Source organism: Aythya ferina (genome assembly GCF_964211825.1).
Source record: "Aythya ferina genome assembly, chromosome: 13".
Taxonomy (NCBI): domain Eukaryota; kingdom Metazoa; phylum Chordata; class Aves; order Anseriformes; family Anatidae; genus Aythya; species Aythya ferina.
Genome location: NC_140311.1, coordinates 7,464,015 through 7,477,989, shown reverse-complemented (window position 1 = coordinate 7,477,989; position 13,975 = coordinate 7,464,015). Strand labels below are relative to the sequence as shown.

The window sequence follows — 13,975 nt, the reverse complement described above, 5'->3', positions numbered from 1 at the left end:
AATACAGTCACATGGGAGGCAGGAAGAATGGGATCTGCTGCTTGATGGACTAACCCAGCCACGGGAAAAGCTACTATCGCCGTCCTATAATTGTTTTCTCTCCTAGCAGGATTTGGAAGAGGAACCAGTGTGGTTAACTATGAAGATGAATCCTGGCACGATTATTGTTTCAAATGCACAAAGTGTGCCCGTGGTCTGGCCAACAAGCGCTTTGTTTGCCATAATGGAAAAATTTACTGTGCTGAGTGTCCCAAACGACTGTAAGGAGCAGACAGCAACTACTATAAAATGGATTTTAAAGGCCTGCTTTTCAAAATAGTCCTGGTAAAGGTGCAGGTTTTGCATGTTAAGAATTTTACCTTTTTCTGTTTGAGCATAAAACAGACTAAAATAGCCTAAATATACCAGGTTTAACTTTTGAAGCTCCTGCAGCAAGAAAGCATGTACTGTTGCAAAAAGCTAACTTTGCTTTCAAGTAACTATTGGTGTAAAGGCCTGAAACTCCATTTAGATTTAGCATTAGAATTCCAAGTAGTACCATAATCTGTGTGGCTTAAACTAAAAAAAAAAAAAAAAAAAAAAAAGCTAATTTTAAACTTTAGTATACATTTAAGCTCAGAACTTACAATGAAGTGTTTTTAACAAGGCATGCACAAGCCTCAGCACCTTGGAACAGAGATGCAAACATTGCACTCAGGATCAGAGAGGTCCATTATTATGCTTTTTACAAGTACAGGTACATATATATCACACCATTAACAGAAACTCAATATTAACTTTGCTTATCTTACCATACCAAATTGCAGCAAGTGTATGGAGTGGCTTTCTCTTACATATAACAACCTTTTGGCAGTACAACTTAGCTTTAGTTAAGTTTCCATAAACTTGTTTTGGTTATGATTTTTGCATGGTTTGTCAAAAGTTTTGCTCACTAGCTTTTTTTACACTATTGTTTAAATGAGGCCATCTACATATAATTATTAATCCATTAATAAGTAGAAAATCTTTCAACTACAGCAAAATGCACATGCATTTAGAAGTGCCTTAAAAATAGCTCTGATGACCATAGCTCTCCTATCATGTCAGTATATGTTTCATGATTTAATAAAAATGAGACTAGTGCCTGCTTGGAGTCCTACGGTCTGCAAAACTGTTTTTTTTCTATTTTTCTATCTTACCTGATTGACATCGTTTATGGCTGAGCTACTGCAATCAAGTCTGATACCTTGATACAGTGAAGTAGAGAGCCAGCTTTTCTGCCATAGTGTCCTTAAATACATGAGGACCAAAGCAAAAATTTACATAAACTAAAAAAAAATACAGAACTGACTCTAGACCATCTGCCAAGAACAACCTGTGTGGAGAAAAAACCCCTTTGGAGAACACATGTACAGCAACAGTCCATACACAGTCTACTACCCTTCAGTGACCTGAATGCTGGTTTAAAGTGTTGTTTTTTTTCTCCATAGCAATGATAATACCAAAAAGAAATATTTATAAACCAGATGCTACTACACTCATTCCCATTCATTCACAAACACCTACCAGAAACAGCGAAATCTCTCAGGATAAATAGAAAGCAGCACCTTGCTGTTTTTGTGATGGTTGCTGCTCCACAACGGCCACAGAACACTTCTAGACTCACTGTTAGAACATAAAGATGCCGGTGCTACAAGTAAAAGGCAAAGGCTTGCAGTAAAAAGCAAGTTAAAGAATTCAACAGTTACGAAAAATCTTATAGGCATGTACAAACACAGCAAAACCTAAAGGTGTTAGTACAAATACCTTTCCAACCATATAAATGCAACTGCCAAAGAGGCTACTAATTCTGGGACTCTGCAGTGTGGAGAAGTTAGAGAGCAGTACCAGAGCGCATCTCAACACGGCAAGGGGTTGGAGGCTCCTAGTAAGGTAATGTTTAGCATTACAGAAATAAAGCATTGTTCAACTGCAAAGTTTATTTAACAGTGCGCACATATTTACATAGAGCTGTAACAGACCATTCGACAAATAATATCAGCACAGAAAAAAATATCAGCATCTTTGTTAGAGTGATTGTCTCTGCCTGAAATAACTATCATACAAAAATACATTCTTCGTTTTACCTAAGGCACTGCTCTAAAGTCTAAAACAGTTCTAACATATTCTGAATAGCAAATAGTGAGAGCAAGAAGGCTGAGGGTTTCCTATTGCAATTGCAGATGTTGAGGAAAGAATGCAGTTCCAGCAAAAACATTTGCATTTAACCACTTAAAATTCAGCTGCCACTTGGATGATTCACTTTAATTGAACTATCAGCCAATGGTTTATAGCAGGATTTGAGACAGCTATTCTTTAAATTAATCACTTATTTAGTATATCTATTACAGCAGACATAAGAACAAGACTGCAGTATTACTTTTAGTAGCAGTTTTCAGAAGATGCTTAGTTAATCTCTTCATGCTGTAAAAAGCAGGCAAGTTTAGGTTAAATAGATTACTTAATACAGGCTTCAGGGGAAGGGAAATATATATATATGCAGCTTGCAGTCTGTTATAAAGCTAGAACAGGAACACTTAGAATAATTAACAGTAACATGAACAAAACATGACTTCAATGGTCTAATACTGTTATGTACACAATAAAATAATACTTACATGAGTGTAGATAAATAAATCAGAAGGAAAACATTTTTAAAAGCATGACATGTTAAACTGCACTATGACAAACAAATCTAGGTATTCAACATTTTTTGTAATATTAGTGCATATCCTGTAAAATGTTTTGATGTTTTCCAATAGATTAAAACATATTAGTGATGATACAACGCTGCATTTTGAAACTTTTGAAATTTCAACATTTTTGAAATATTTTGAAACTTGATGTTGGAAAATACAAATTTTTCTTTCTCAATTCAAAGCTGAAGATACTCAATTTTGCATTTAAAAAATAGCATGTGAATGAAAGCGTACAGCTTTTTTCTAGGACATTACAAATGAACTTGAGCTTTAACACCCACTGAAAAAGTCTTATTTCATCAAGTGCCATTTTAGGAATATCTAAAATCTGACCAGTAGCAAACTGGAAAGTCTGCAGTGGCACATTGCTGTACATTACTGGTATGAAAACAAAAAAGACTTAAACAAGTTAGCGTAAAGTCTGTCAGAGGGAAGTAAGTAATATTTAGACAAGGAAATCCTATCCAACAATTAACTAAACAAATGGAAAAGGAACATCAGCACAATAGTCTCCCTGAAATGTTTCAAGGTGCAAATCTAGAAGTTTGTCATCCCTCCCCTGATGTGTTTTTGTTTTTTTTTTTCAAACTTGAAGATGGATAAAGGTAAACAAGCAGCTTTTCAAAACAAGGCCTTCGGTACTTGATAAAACACTGGATTACTGCAGTGCAATCAGATTATTTCCAGGTCTCTAGTGTTCACAGTTCTGTCCAGAGAGCAAAGAAAAGAAAATATTTAACCATCATACTGCATGTATTCTACATACATCTATCATCACTGTCAGAGTCTACGTGTGAGGGGGTGCACACAGACCCACTTAGTAACTCACAGTCCAAAATCAACATAGTAGCTTTTTTTTTTTTTTTTTTTTTTAAATATGAGCACTTGTTTCCAGAGTTGCATACACAATTCTTAAAACGGATTATCTCAAAACACATTTACATTCAAAATTAAAGGCAACTCTTTCCTCACTAAGGAGTGAATGATCAGAAAAAAAATGTGATCAGCAATATCACATTAAATCATTTTATTTCCACAGCCTACACAGTAGAGGCCTGGAGGAAAGTCTCAATATAACTATGTCCTTAAGACCAAAACTCAGATGACGCAGAGTGACAGAGGAGACTCAGGAAACAGTTCAGTCTAGAAAAGTGCTATACTTTAATCAAAAAAGGTGCTACACATCACTTAAAGAAAATGTAGATAGCAAGTCTTGTTTTTTCCCCACTGTCATTTATTTCAACTCTTCACGCAGTCATTTATCTCGTGGACAGAGATCTCCTGCTGTGAGTACGCTCATTTGGGGTTTAGCTACGACAACAGAGCAGTTTAGTCTTATGAAAACTAGCATGCTGAAGCCTCTCTGACACACTGTGCTGTACTGCATCAGGGCCTGGGTTGTCAAGTACGTTTGGCTTCAGATGCAACCCTGTTTCTTTCAGAAAATTCTGAGTATTGTGCATGTAGCTTTATTACTCCTCCCAAAATGCAATACAACCATTGGTGGAATTTAAGGTTGGTGTTACACCCATCAGTGAAGTGAAAGACTATTCTATGGTAAGTATAGAAGACAGCTAATATCTTGCCAGAGCCTGAAAGACCTTTTAAGACCATGCAGATCAGCATCAAAAAGTTACAGAACATGCCTAGGAGTGGAAAGGGGAAAGCAGCCAGGTCTTGTCTGTAGAGTTACATCAGACACCTTTTAAACTGTTAGTATCTTCAAAAGTAACGTGCCATTTAAGACGATTTAGAAGAAGCCTAAAATACAACAGATGGGCTTGAGTGCTGATAGGAGAAACAGGAGCTTCACAGGGGCTCAGCTGTGTCTTTGGAAGAGCCTTGATGTCAGGCCTGAGCTGCTGTATAGAGCAAATCCCTAAAAAGGCATCAGTTGGTGACTCCTTTTGACAGAATTCAAGTTACAAGCACTAAAGAAGGAGCTTTTCCTCCAGTCTACACATTGGAAAAAGTGCCTTGAAAATAAGAAGCTGAAGTTAAGGCAAGGAGAATAAAAATGCAACAAAGTTAATTATCCAGCCAGAGGAGGGGATAGATAGGGAAATCAGCTTGGATTACCTGATGAAGAATCTATAGGTTTGGTCAAAGAATTCACTGCACCATCTTCCTCATAAGCCAATTTGGGACTAGAAGGTATTGTAGCAGCATCATTCAAGTTTTGATTACAGTTATCAGCAGAGAGACTGTCTGAACTCAGTTTTGTTGACCTGGAATGTACTCCAACGTCAATAAACTCCTCAAAAGTCCATGAATCAGATTTTCCATTAAGATTCTGAATAAGTCCACTTGTATGATCAGCTTCATTAACACCCAACTTCACTGAGTCATCAATAACCATTTCTTTTGCAGGATGGCTGGAAAAAGCAAATGGATACTAGTATTACAATTTCTGGATATTTACTCTTTAGATTCATTACAGGCCAGCTGAATTAGCAGTCTACACAGCTTGCAAAGCAGTGCATATTCTGAAGGGCATCCCTAGACGAGCTCTTCCAGCTGCCACATGGGATCTCCCATCCAAGAGCCAGTGGTGAAGAACGACCCACCAGCATGTAACAACTTTTTACTATACTAATAACTTTCAGGTAAGGTCTGGCTCCAGAAATGATATGAAGAACCAGCAAGTTTAAAGAAGCCCTCCTCTATTAATTTTAGCACTGTGCATTTCTCCTCTTAATTAAAAAAATAAAAGTTTGCAATGTCATTTCTAAACCTTTAGCATTTAGATGAGCAAATGGAACTAGCATGAGAGGACACGTTTTCCACTATTACATAGGAATAACTTTATGTTTAAAGAGATAAAATTTGAAATACCAAAAAAAAAATCCCATTAAGGGAGGTTTCTGTGTTTTAACTGCTGTTTCAGCACAACTAGAATTGTTCTAGAACTTCCTGTAGGTTATTCTTCCTTTTCAGTTTCATCCCCCCTTCTCCTTGTTGAATATTTTGTTAATGAAAAGAACTGCTAGCTATTTCAATGGAAAAAGTTTTCAAGTCAATACCATTCTTTACAAGTAACACTGCAATGTTGCTGGCTATGCGTATCACTTAGCAAAGCCTGTACTGTCAACATGGTGTCATCTAAACAAACAGTTACCCTGAGCTAACTGACTCTGCAAGAACCTGCAAACTGACAGCATGTACATACCATGTGCCTAGAGCAAGCCAGAGAAATACCAGAAAACTAGTGGGGTGCAAAATTTGATCCAGTGCTACATACAGTAGTAAATTGAATTTAAACACAGAGGGATTTCTTGTGTGACAGATAACTGCTTTGACAATAAAACAGCCACCTACACAGACTCACCTGGAATCCTTTAATTCAGTAAAGAGTAGAGATCCATCATCGCTTTTCAAATCGCTCCCATTCATAAATACTTCATTGGCCTTCAACTCTGACATGTCTTGTTGCTCAAATTCTGTAGAGATCAAGCTATGTGCAGTCTGTAAACAGCCCTCTGTCTCCCCCTTGACTTCCTGGAGTAAGTCAACGCCATTTAGTTTTCCTGGAAGTATGAAGGAAAAAACAAAAACAGAGCTTCAGTAACAGATATGCTGTTCTAAATGAATAAAATACAAGTGTCAAAATGACCTTTCCTAGCCAAAATTTGATGCACTCTCTTTCTGTAGAGAAATTAATCTAAAGGCAAGCTATAACAACATGATTTTTGTTTTTCACTTTCAAAATACATTTGTAAAAAGAAAACATGCATTTCATACACAAATCATTTTGCATTTAATAATTCTGAATAGCTTCTATTATAAGGATTATTATATTAATATTATAATATTAATATTATAATATATTAATTACATGTTATGGTATTATTATCATAATATTATAAGATATATATTATTATAAGGATTATTCTATTATAACTGGCAACTATGTACTCTATTTAAGCAGAGATTGTGACATTTCTGGAATTTGTGTCTCAGATCATCACAATGCTATAAATTGAGTGACATTTTAACACTGCTAAAACAACACTGAGACACTGGCAGCGACTTAGATCTCTCATCAAATTTCCTTACCTGATTGATTGGTCTTCTCAAGTCCCAACTCTTCCTCCTCTTCAATGTCTTCTCCCTCGATAACCTCGGAGGAAGACTTCCCTTCATTCTGCAACTGAATTCAGAAAGTGTTATTCATAATTGCTTGCTTATTCACAATTGCTTGCATTTCACAGCATTTCACAAATGGTTCAATCCTAGCTCTCATGCTATTCCAGAGGCTAGCCCAAAGCCCAAGAAGAATGGGTAATTTTTAAAAAAATCATTACCAATCAGTAGGTTTTGGAATTGATCTGCAAGTGGTAATGCCAGATCATATTGTTTCTATATGCCTAGAACAAAAATGCAAAGACATTTGGTCTGAACAAGCAATGCAGAAGAATGTATGCCATGGAAAGCTACTGAACGTTACTCTAGTGTGCCAGAACTTTGACCCTCATATGGAAGCCAGTTTGTTCAAAGATAACAGAGGAATATCGGGTAGAAGACAAGGCCTTCTCTGGGAAGGGTCATTCTACAGATCTAAGAAAACAAGTACCTTGGATTCGTTTTGATCCGATTTTCGTGTTCTCTTCATTATTTCTTCAATTCTCTGTTAAAATGGGGAGAATATTTGCAATGACAGAGTTTTATGTTTCAGCATTCTGGTTTAAATGTTCATCACATGAATTATATATTTAATAAATTTACTACTTTATTCACTGTTGTTAAAGCTCACAAGCCAGAGCTAGCTTTAAAAATACTACTACTTCTATTTAAATGCACCTGAGACAGTCTGCCTGCTTAGTTTAATACTAACACTTCAACAACTACTTTAGGCTGAGAAGCCTTTCTCCTTTCAAAACAGCATACCTTTTTTCTTTCAAGCCTTTCCTGCATATTTTGCTGCATAATTCTCTCCCTTTCCAGCCGCTGTCTTTCAGCCTCTTCTTGAGCTTTTGCTTCAGCTTCTTCTCTCTGAAAACAAAGCAAGGCCAAAAAAATAAAAGGGAAAGAAAAAGAGCATCTTATGCACAACTCAATTCCAAGAGCTAAAAGCAGAGCCATTACAGATTCTGGTTTAAGATAGACAGGAGTGGCAGACAATCGCTATTTAATAGTACCATGCATTGCAGCTAAATGCCAATGATACAGTTACTGAAATGAAATTTATATTACTGTGACATTTAAAAACTGACTTGAAAAGAATTGCAATTCTTTATTACAATTATGCAAATCTTCTGGATGTTGTTTAGCTAGTCAGAGTTCAAACTATACTTCAGGATGAAGTTTTTCTAAGAAGGATAATTTATGAAGTAACAGGACAGCAACTGAATTCTGTATGTTTCAAGGTTAATTTAAAAACCTTGGCAGTGAGGTATACTCTGCAAGATACTCTGTGCTGAGCATTTTCTGTTCCTTCTACACTGGAAAATCTTTTCCACTATGACTGGAAAGAAAATAAAAGCATATGACAATTACTTAGAGTGTTGACTACACTTAAGCAAGCTTTTAAAGATACGTTCAGAGACACATTTCAATGCTGTCCATAAGATACAACTCTTTAAACATAAATCACTTCATTGTAAAGCTGCCTTGAATTTCAAAATTAATCTCATTTAAAGAAAGTCCACTTTCTTCAAAACAGTTTCCTTCGCTTAGAAAGACGCCTTTGGAAAGGTACACATATATTAGCTGTGGAAGACTATCTAGCAACTGGAAAAGCAGACTTGGAAACACTACCAATCTTTCTTTTTGCTCATCTGGAATCAGAGGAGGCTGGATGACTTTCCAAACAGACCGTTTTCTTATAATACACAGCAGTACAGTGGTAAAGTGGTCTCAGCACAAATACTTTTGTGTGTGCAAAGTAACATGCCAGATGGCTAAAAAAATTTTTTGAAAACTTCCAAAATATCTGCCTCTGTCCCACACTTGAATTCATCAAATGTGGGAAGAAAACACATACAACACTAGGACAAGGAAGAACTGCAAGATATTCTTTAAACCAATCTCCTGTCACGGACAAGATGAACTCTACTTCATATCATTCCTCACAGAGATTTGTCAAAACTGTTCTATGAAAGAAAATAAAAGACAACCCTCTCAAAAACATGTCAGCAGCTTTGTACAAGGAACACAGTTAAAATCGTACAAATAAACAGACCTGCTGTTGAAGCTCTGCAAGTTTTTCCTGCTCTTCTTGTTCTCGACGGATTCTTTCCTCTTCAGCTTGTCTTTGCTGTTCTTCATAAGCCACTCTCTTTTCTTCCTCCTGTTTGCGGAGCTCCTCTTCCCGTCGTGCTTTTTCTTCAACTGCTCTCTTGGCCATTTCTTCTTCTCTGATTCTAGTGTTTCCAAGATACAGATTACTGACTGGACATTTCCTTCTTTAAAAGTGTGCATGCATGTGAGGCAGACTAGGAAAGCAAGAAAGTTTTCAGTTTGTCCATCATAGAATAATTGCATAATGATACGTTCTGGTGTGGAATTACAAATGCCACCATCCAGACCAGTCAAAGGAAAAAGCAGAATAACTTGAAAGAAACTATCTATACACTTAAATGTTCTTGATTAAGACAAGTCCAAAGCCAGCTTTTCCAATAATGGAATGTCTGATTGAGAACTGGATTAAGAGAGAACTATTTAATAAATACCACCTGCATCCAAAACATGAATGAAGCTCTCAATCACTGACAAACAAATTTCGTCAAATTTTCTAAAACAGTTTTTCTTCTATAGTCCTAGTTCCAGAGATATACTACAGGTGTTTCACTGCAAGATCATGCAGATGTACACATCAGATCTAATCCAATAAGGGCGTGATATATTTCTGATCTGTAGCAGACTCTGTTAAAGTTCATGACAGCTTAATACCCAGTGAGCAGAAAACAGACAAAATCTGATACTCCATAGTGTACAGAGAAGCTTAGACAGGACCTTATGCAGACTTTGCTCTATGACCTGGAGTAAAGATGGCCAGCACAAAATTGTTATTGTTAACAAATTCTTTGTGATGAACCAAATGTATACTGATTTATTGCTTTGAATTATTTAGCTACTACGTTTCTGATCCAGATTTAGGATCACTAAAATGAGATTTAATGTACTCACTTTCTGAGTTCATTGAAGTAAAGTTTCATACAGAGAGGCTGAATATTTCAAGACAACAAAACAAATATAAATGGCGTAAAAACACATTTTAGATTTGAAGTAAAAGCAGTACTGGTGACTGTTAGGAAAAGGAAGCAGCGATTTGCACTGTGACCATGCATTACATATATACTGAGGTATAGATTAATGATACACACAGCAATTTGTCCTACCTCAAATTTAATGCTAAGGAAAATGTAAAACTGAAGTGTCCATTTCAACCACACCCACCAAAGAAAACATTTCCTTCTCCTGAACTGTTACCTTTCCTCTTCCTCTCTCTGAATTCTTTCTTGGTCTTCCCGCTCTCTTTGCTCTCGTGCCAGACGTCGTTTCTCTGCCAAGATTTTAGCAGCTTCTTCAGCTGTGGTGGTCCCTGCTACTGCTTTGCTACCTGATTCTGCAACGTTTAAACGAAAATTGCTGTTAAAAAGACCTAGCAACTTAAAATTAAGAAAGACGTTATAACTGTGAGACTTTTTTCTTGGCCAACCAACCCACTATATTTTTAGATCAGCACTCATCACTCAGTAAGTATGCTCAGTGTATAGAGGCCCACAAGAGCCAAAGGGCAGTCCTAAAGAGAAGGCGGCAGCGCACCAACATCTCACTAACACTGATAACAGATCATTTCAACTACAGCATTCCAGCCACGTTTCAGACAATACCGTTTAATGGTATTCTCCAATTACCATGGAACTTAAAAATGTATTTCTAAAAAGATATTTTTATTCTAATACAATTAGAAACGCTTAAAAGAAAACTGAAGAAATACTGCTTCAGGAAATACATTTAACTTCCTTCTAATAAAACTGAATGCATATCCATGATTATAAAGAGGAAATGTGAAACAGGAGAAGTTTTAAAATGAATAACATTAATGCCTTCATATTTATAGGGTATCTTTGGATGCAAATAATCACCTATTTAATTTGGCCTTGAAGGCACATACTAATGCCTTCAGCAATATCATATTTTAGCAAAAAATCATTCTCCGGTTTACATAGAGATCAAAACAGACCCAGCCACCAGGTTAGTAGACATTTATATAGCCCTGCAGTTTTTGTTTGTTCACCCTGCCTGGTGTTATGAACCTCAGAGATACTATTATAAATAAATAAATATATTATAAATACAATTATATTTTAAATAAATAAATAAAAATCCCTTGCCACCCAGTTGCTCTCAATATATATTGAAATAACTATGATTTTTATCCCACTCTATAGAATTAACACTGTTCTACCATTACTAGAGGTCATCTGAATATTCACTCTTGGTGTCAGTAGAGCAACAGAACCGTAACATTGGTCAGGATGTGTCTTTCTTCTTTTTAATATCTCACAAATTAGCACATATATGTTTGCTTAAGTTTAGAAAGCCTTCAAGCCAAGTTAATTTTCATGAACACTGACATCAGGGTTTCATCCGTTATTTTGCTTCCAACCTAAAGAAAAGTCATTCAAAACACAATGCCATCATTAGGCACTTTAATACCTGAAAATCTGTTTAAATCCTGTGGACACATAATCACTACCTGCAGCTATAGGGCATAATTCACTGAGTACACTCTTAATTGCTGAATCATAGTAGTGCTTTGTGCATAAAAATTGTTCTTGCAGTCCCAGAAAAAGGATTACAACACTGACAGAGAGCAGTCACAGGAAAGTTTTCTGATAGTTAGGTTTACCCAATGTTGAAACTGAAGCTCCTCCTCAGAACGCACATTGCATCTTATTTGGGCAAAAATACAGCTATGTCGGTACAAACAGGAATCCAACCACGATGCTTCTAAATCTGAGCTCTGCCAAAAGGGAACCTCCTCCACCTCCTCCTCAAGTACGAAAGATCGGCTCCTTGCAGTTGTGAGAACTATTAGCAGAATCTGCCTACTCAAGAGTTGCATGAACTAAGTGTTCTTCTTTCTATATTCTGCAAATTTTTCATTTAAAGGGGGGAGGCAACACTTAATGTTGCCAGTATATAACCCTAAAGAAAATCAAAATGGCTCTCTTCTCCTTTGCCACCCAAATGTCTTGCCAGGTTAAACTAGACACGTTTTACATCAAAGACCATCTTCCATTATGCACTTGCACAGCAACCAGCACAACACCCCCATTTTGACACTACAGGAATCTCAATATCAAAATTGGTTGATTTAACTCTTTCCCCCATCAAAACTGAATCTAAAACAGATAAATTAGTCCTCAGCAAGAAGCCTAACAGCTTTAGGCTTTTCAGGTATAGGTTTTAGGATTATAACATGGTAATAAGAGCTTGAAATACTACGAATATCTGGTATCAAAAATGATAGAAAATTAGTCAAAAAAATATTCAGAATACCACAGATATGGAAAGAACAGGGGGAGCATAAAAACAAAAAGTATAGGAGACCTCAAGTCTATGAAAGATCTTTCTATTGCATTTTAACTGCTGAAACTTTACTGACAATTCCCATATGGTTACTTCAATAGTGCTTTCATGCCCTTTGTAGTCTGTTTCCATAGGGCTGGACATGGGACTTCCCAACATGATGGCTAACATGCCTTAACAATATTATTCTACAGTTTTATACTCAGCTCCATTTTCATTGTACTCCCACCTGTCATTATTGTCTCTTTTCTGTCATTTTCATGATAGAAAGGTGAAGAGGGAAACAGGTGAGAGAGCTGTCTCAGAACATTTGTAAAATGCCTCTAAAAGACTAATAGCTGATCTGCCGATCTTACTTAGTTCTAGCCTGTGGTTTAAAGGCAAAGAGGTGCTTTTAAGATTCTTGCAGCCATTAGGAATATGGACTGCTCTAAGTATTTCCTCTCCAGCAGTATTATCCTGCCAGCTAAGTAGAAAGGATGCAGGAAACCTGTAACTTAAGAAGAGGTGGAAGTTGAATCTCCTCCTCTTCTCCCATTAATCAGGACTTTTTTTTAACAAGATGAAAAGAGTACTACACAGATCTACTATGTGAGGAGAAACTGGTGTCAGTTCATTACTGGACTGTTATTTTCTAGCCTGACAACAAGAGCACAAATGTGTTTGTGTTGTACTATTAGCTGGAGACATGGAGGATTCCTGATCATTTCAAGGCAAGTCATGTATTCACAGTTAATCTAGGAATCATATTCCAAAGCCTTCACTATTTAGATAGAAAAGAAGCAAGGCTCCATGATAGTTTATTACCTATCATCATGCATAAGGTGAGAGCTCATGAAGGAGCACTTATGCTTAAAGTTGAAACAAGCCTTTTAACTCTCAAAGAAGCTGCGAAAGGCTGCTGCCAGAAATGACAACTGCTCCGAGTCACTGAAAAATAAGAAAGTGTTTTACTGCAGAACAGTGTATTTTAGTATGAAGACACAAAGAGCAAGACAAAGACTTGATTGCTGTCTGTCAGCAACAGGCAATCAAGCTTAGTTTGAGGGTGAAGAGATGGTATGAAGCCAGAAGTACACAAAGCTGAAATTAGGTTGAACCTACAAGACCTGGAGACTGATTTGCCATATGCCATTGGTGTGCTTTGATTTCAGAAGCTGCCTGAAATATGGTATTGCACCAACCCACAAGGTAAACTGTCTACACAGATGTCCATCATTAGTCCCTTTTCTTCATTATCTATTGCACACACTGTGAAAAGTGAAAGCAACTTTTTTTTTTTTTTTAATAAGAGCAAAGATTTTGCCTCTCTTGGCAATATTGCATTGTACTAAGACATTGAAAAAGATAAACCAAATCATCTCTAGGTTGAAGAACATGGCCACAATTTCCTCATATGTGCCAAAGATGAAGAGCTTCACCCAGTCCCATTACCAACCACTACAAAGATGGCTAGCTTGGAGATTAGCAATTAAATAAAATGGAAACTGATAAACTGGGCTAATGCTGCTCCAGAAATCAGTGCAGACAGGAGACAGGTGAAGCATCCAAGGAACAAGGACAGGTGTTTGTATTCCAGAACTGGAAGATACAGGAATAGGACATGTTATATGTTTCAACCAACTGCTGACACTATTAACAATTGATTATGCCCTCTCTGAGGCATGCAAGACGCTTATCACAATGTGCATCGAGAGATGGACATTCTGACTGCAAAG

At 36.7% G+C, this 13,975-nt stretch overlaps 2 protein-coding genes across 18 annotated transcripts in view; one reads left to right on the top strand and one right to left on the bottom strand.

Moving 5' to 3' along the window:
- FHL1 (four and a half LIM domains 1) overlaps nt 1-1,132 on the top strand; it is a 31,676-nt gene extending 30,544 nt beyond the window's left edge. For 4 of the 8 annotated variants that reach the window (XM_084534291.1, XM_084534285.1, XM_084534290.1 and 1 more), the window contains exon 6: nt 110-1,132. In XM_084534291.1, the coding sequence (XP_084390417.1) occupies nt 110-264 (155 nt within the window). In that variant the 3' untranslated portion in view covers nt 265-1,132. Of the gene's footprint in view, nt 1-106 lie in introns of all 8 variants that reach the window. The other 4 variants (XM_084534289.1, XM_084534284.1, XM_084534288.1 and 1 more) reach the window with 1 other exon arrangement.
- MAP7D3 (MAP7 domain containing 3) overlaps nt 243-13,975 on the bottom strand; it is a 47,328-nt gene continuing 33,595 nt past the window's right edge. For 8 of the 10 annotated variants that reach the window (XM_084534274.1, XM_084534278.1, XM_084534280.1 and 5 more), the window contains 7 exons: nt 10,149-10,284; nt 8,899-9,079; nt 7,605-7,709; nt 7,291-7,344; nt 6,774-6,867; nt 6,046-6,244; nt 3,860-5,092 (listed from right to left, as the gene is read on the bottom strand). In XM_084534274.1, coding sequence (XP_084390400.1) covers nt 4,783-5,092; nt 6,046-6,244; nt 6,774-6,867; nt 7,291-7,344; nt 7,605-7,709; nt 8,899-9,079; nt 10,149-10,284 — 1,079 coding nt within the window. In that variant the 3' untranslated portion in view covers nt 3,860-4,782. Of the gene's footprint in view, nt 3,424-3,859; nt 5,093-6,045; nt 6,245-6,773; nt 6,868-7,290; nt 7,345-7,604; nt 7,710-8,898; nt 9,080-10,148; nt 10,285-13,975 lie in introns of those variants that run through there. The other 2 variants (XM_084534277.1, XM_084534279.1) reach the window with 1 other exon arrangement.